Source organism: Montipora foliosa, chromosome 13 (assembly GCF_036669935.1).
Source record: "Montipora foliosa isolate CH-2021 chromosome 13, ASM3666993v2, whole genome shotgun sequence".
NCBI lineage: Eukaryota > Metazoa > Cnidaria > Anthozoa > Scleractinia > Acroporidae > Montipora > Montipora foliosa.
In genome coordinates, this window is record NC_090881.1 from 13,533,989 (window position 1) to 13,538,988 (window position 5,000).

At 38.0% G+C, this 5,000-nt stretch overlaps 1 protein-coding gene across 1 annotated transcript in view; it reads left to right on the forward strand.

The window, feature by feature from the left end:
• LOC137981737 (melanocortin receptor 5-like) overlaps positions 1 to 2,570 on the forward strand; it is a 17,711-nt gene extending 15,141 nt beyond the window's left edge. The window contains exon 3 of the mRNA XM_068828795.1: positions 1,620 to 2,570. Within this exon, the coding sequence (XP_068684896.1) occupies positions 1,620 to 2,570 (951 nt within the window). The remainder of the gene's footprint in view (positions 1 to 1,619) is intronic.
• The last annotated feature ends 2,430 nt before the right edge of the window (positions 2,571 to 5,000 follow it).

The following is a 5,000-nucleotide window of genomic DNA, read 5'->3' on the forward strand; positions in this document are numbered from 1 at the left end:
GGATTGTCTTTTCAGTTCGCCGAGAACAGTTTTAAGCGGTTTCTGTACAGAGTTAAAGAAGTCATGGTCAGATTGTGCAATGTGATTATCTGATTATATGTGTTCTACATCTAAAGGGTTAAGGCCGCAAATTTTTGAGTGATGAAAATCGGATATCGTAAGGTCGAACGAGATGTTTCAATGATGTCGCAATATCTGTTGCAGAATGTTTGTTTCATTAAAAATACTTACAGGTGATTCAGTAGGCCCGCGCAATCAAGCCCAAAGTCAAGCCCTTTCTTTGTCGGTCTACATGTATGAGGCCTTTTCTGACCTATAGGCCCCTGTATCTATACTGTTGTATGCGTCTCATTGGTAGTGAAGGCAAAATATAGTATTTCTGGCAATTAAGCGAAGCGTAATAGACAGAAATAGTTATTTTGCCGGCACGGACAGGAAGATTGGTGCAGTGCGAGAGGGATTATGGGTATGAGTGTCAGATACATAAAGTAGGCCGTTACGATTTGAAAACAATTCTAGATAAGCAACAATTCAGCTCCCAAGTTTAAGTTTGATTTAAGTGTGTATTGTAAGTTTCCATGATTCGTTATCGTAACTCAGCCACTGGAGTTAGCGGCACCCCAGTTGACGGGGGTGTACGTTTTTGGGTTGTCGTATCTGGCGGTGTGCCGCACTAATTTACTGTGAAGTGGTTTGTCTTTGGAGTCTTTATTATGAGATATGGTGAGCAGTGTTCCTACCAGAAACCGGCGAAGAGAAGGGAAAGTTCATATCTCCCCCGTGTAATATCCTCCATGTACGTGACGAATTTTCTTTAATTGATTGAGAAGTTACACGCTAACATTTGTTTAAAACACATTCAAAAAAGCGAACGTTTCGGCGCTACGTTACGCCATTATCAGGTTAAAAGGTGAAAAAGTATAAGGTGTAACACAAATATATAAAATGTGAAACAATACGTAAAATATTTGCGGACCCTATGGATATAATTCCCAAGGTAAGAAACACCATGCCAAAAAACAAGAAAAAATGCACGAACGTGTCACGTAAACAGTTTGGCACGAATAGAGTCGGCTTGCGCGTTAAGAGAAGGCTTGATGTCCTTTATGTACAACATCTCGTAGAATAAGCAGTCAAAGTTGCTATTACATTTCCTCAGAACTTTAAAAAGGTGGCCAGCCTTTGTTCTGTTATTTGATTGCTCTACACATTGTAGAGGTTATCACGAGAAGGTATGGCTGTAGTCTTTGAAACAAAATATTTTAACTTATATTTGTCCATATGGTTATTTCGAATCGCACGACAAAAATCGCATGACCACAAAATAATGATAACATACATTACAAAAAAAAAATAGAGATAGGTTATCACAAACCTCGCTTCCAAGTTCTGCACTACTCAGGACTCGCATTTCATTAGCTATCTTTGAATTTCTTTGATCATTAACCAATCAGAATGCTTAATTTCTGCATTGCGTTACATGAGCACGGTAAATATCTTAGCTAAGCAGAATGAGTCAATTTTTGCAAGTACATTACTTGTTATTTAAGAATGGAATTATTTTTTAATGCAATTTTATCCTGATGTCAGTCTAACCGTCGTTTTCTTTCTTCACTCAGGGAACCAATGATTTTGATCTACAAAACAGAACTTCAAATTTCGAGTCTTTTTCTGCATCCGAGTGCATTTCCTTGCTAACAGTACTTGGCATCGAGGCTGTTGCTATAGTGACTCTGAATGCCCTTGCAATCATTGTTTTCCTGAAAGAGCAAAGTCTTCGCGGAAAGCGTAGCATGTACCTGACGATCAGCCTGGCAGTGGCTGACATGTTTGTTGCATGCACTTTAACTCTCTGGATGTTTTCTCTGGGAAACGGTTGTAACATATGGACGATTAAATTCCTGTCTAATCCAATTGAGATCACAGGAGCTTTGTTGCTTTACTTTCCAGCAGTCTCAATGACAAACCTTACTGCTATTGCTTTGGAGCGAATGCACGCAACTTTTCGCCCATTCAAGCATCGCCTCGTCAAAAAGAAAATGTTTGGAGCAGCTGTTGTGGCTGTTTGGTTGACAGCTGGCCTGTTTACAGTTATCGATTTGTCAACGTTTAATTTTGATATCGGTTGGAATCACACTGAAGCATCAGAATACCCCTCAATCATATTCTGTTGCCCTTTTATTATCCTTGTTTCTTATACATCCATCGCTATAAAATTTTACTGTGGAACTCATCCTCAACGTCATGGTGCAATCAGCAGAGAAAGAAAACTGACCAAGACGCTGTTCATTGTAACAGTTGTATCGTTATTACTATTGCTGCCAGCTCTAATTGCAAACTTTTTTCTTCATGTTACAATTTTTCATCAAACAATACAGACTTCAGAGTATCTTCTAACATTCTTATTTTGTGCAAACTCTTTCATAAATCCAGTTCTATATGCATTTAGAATGCCAGAATTCAAAAGAGCTTTGCTTTTATTATTGTGTTGTAGATCTCGCTCGGGGGCACTTCAGGTTTTTCCTCTTTATGACATGTCAGCTAAGAGAATTTACTCAGTTCATCAGTGAGCGTGTTTTTATCAAGTACATAGAAACTGAATGGAAATAAAATTTTCGTTCGACTACTCTAAGGTTTGGATTTGAGAGGACTTTATTTCAATTAATTCAAAGGAATATCTGTTTAAATACAAGTTAAGATTGGTCAATTCAAATGTTTTAGTATTTGTAGTCTATTGTTTTTTCTTACCTTGTTAGCACGATGATCAAGTTTGAATATAGACTCACGAAGTGATCTCAACAACAATTGCAGAAGAAAACCATCCAAAGTCGATTTAATTGACATCTCAATTCATGCGTGGAAAACGTGCAAGCGGCAAAAAGCATGCGCAAAGGTGTTTACAGAAGCTTCAGACATGGAAAATCTAAATAACCTTCGTTAAAATCCTCGTCACAAACAGCAAAATGGTCATTTAACACTGTTTAAATCAGCAATCTAAATCGAAAGTCTGCTTGTTAAAATATTTTCACTGTTCGATCAAAGTTTTAGAGGTTTACTTGAAATGGAAATTGAAAGTGCAGTTGGTAAAGGTTCCACATGAAATGGCCGCCCTAACTGAGGTGAGCGTTGGTTTGTTGTAAAATGGCCCGTCTTGTTCCCTTTTAGTCACGTGAAACGTTCTTAAACACTTAATTCCTCGATTTCAGAAACAAACTAGTTTTTCTGGGCGACGAGCTCTAAAAGATAGAATTACTCCGAGTAAAACAAATTGTTGGCGTGAAGATTGTTAAATTTTCAGCCATAATAATCTGGAAAAACGAAGTCAAACACTGGTTGGCAAAAGTATGAATTTTTCGCTTACCTTTGAAAACTTTGAGGCCAGATTTTGTGGCCCTCTTTGTATTTTGTAGCACAGCGTCATCCTGTATTCTCAACATGTCCGATTCATAAATGCTAGCGAGTTTACGCCGGCTATTTGTTTCGTTTGGATCACGCATTATTTACTGCGTAGGGAGTGAATAATGCTCAATTACTCGAACAAATCAGATTGCTTGAAACACCAAGATCACTGAGCGAGTATATACATAGAAGATATTACACGTTGGCTCGAAGATATGAATTTTATGTTCTCGTGGGAACAACAATATCTCACGAGTGAGTGAAGCTCACTCGTGAGATTTTGTTCTTGCCACGAGAACATAAAATTCATATCTTCGAGCCAACGTGTAATGTTCTTTTTATTATATGGAGACTAAATATTAAATATTTCCGATTTTATTGTGTTTCAAAGTAGTCACGTTTTATAAATACGGCTGGGCTTTATAAAAAAAAGGAGGGAATCATGACGTCATTGAACGATACGACACTCACAAAGGTGACATACGGAAAATACCCCACTCGGGTCCCGGATGAAGTGGCGTATGGAATCTACGAGTGGTTTAGTTCCCAGTAAAACACTCTCCTCCATATAATAATAAGAAATATTAGCTTTGAAACGTCACCGTGAAATTCGAGTCATAGAAATAGCGAGAGACTTCTATTGCATTTAAATAGTACCTCAAAGAATAGCGGATACTTTCGTTTCGCATGTCGCAAGTACATACAAAATGTCAAGTCAAATTATTTGAAATGCATTGCTACACAACGTTTATCGCCGCCTTGTGTGATATTTTTCTTATGAAACTTCGATGGCCGAAGAAGAAGAGTCTTTAAGTAACATTTTGTCTCGGTCAGTAAGTACATTCATGATATATTTTTCAGTACTCGTCTATGTAACATATTTGCAAACCTTACTGTCAAACGAAACCCTTCCTTGTATTTGTACAAATTCATTGCCGTGACCTTGACATCTAACGTTCTCACGACCTGCTTCCGTGTGACCTTGAGCTCAGTCGGTAGAGCAGCGGTGATCTAACTCGAAGGTCGTGGGTTCAATTCTCATCCTAGTCAGAGTTTTTTTGTGTCGGCCAGTAAGGCTAATAATAATAATAATAATAATATCGACATTATTCTATGTTGTACGCTGTATACTGTTGTATTGTAAGATCTTTGCCACGTATCGAGCGTGTTATTAATTAGTTAGATTCTAAATTCTAAACTTGAAAACGTTTCACCTTCCCGGCCTCTTCAGTTCTTAATATTATTTAGGTTTCTGGATTTGTACTTGTATTTGCATAAGATCTACACGGTCTCCCATGGGAGGCAGAACGTTAATTGTAGAGCGTTAATTGTAGATGTTTGAATGTCAATTAATCCTTTTCAGGTCTAGGATAGGCATCTTACCGTCTTTGTGGTTTGAGGGAACATCTATTTCCAGCTGGATCGACGGATGAATATCATTGGCGATTTGTTGCAGTGTTTCCATTGTGTGTTTGTCTTTCGGTTCTGTGCGGTTGTTATTATGATTCTGCATGGTTACAATGCGTCCATCGTTGTATGTGGTGTCTGCACTAAGGGATTTCACAACAATGTTAATGTCGTCTACGTACCGTTTGTACATA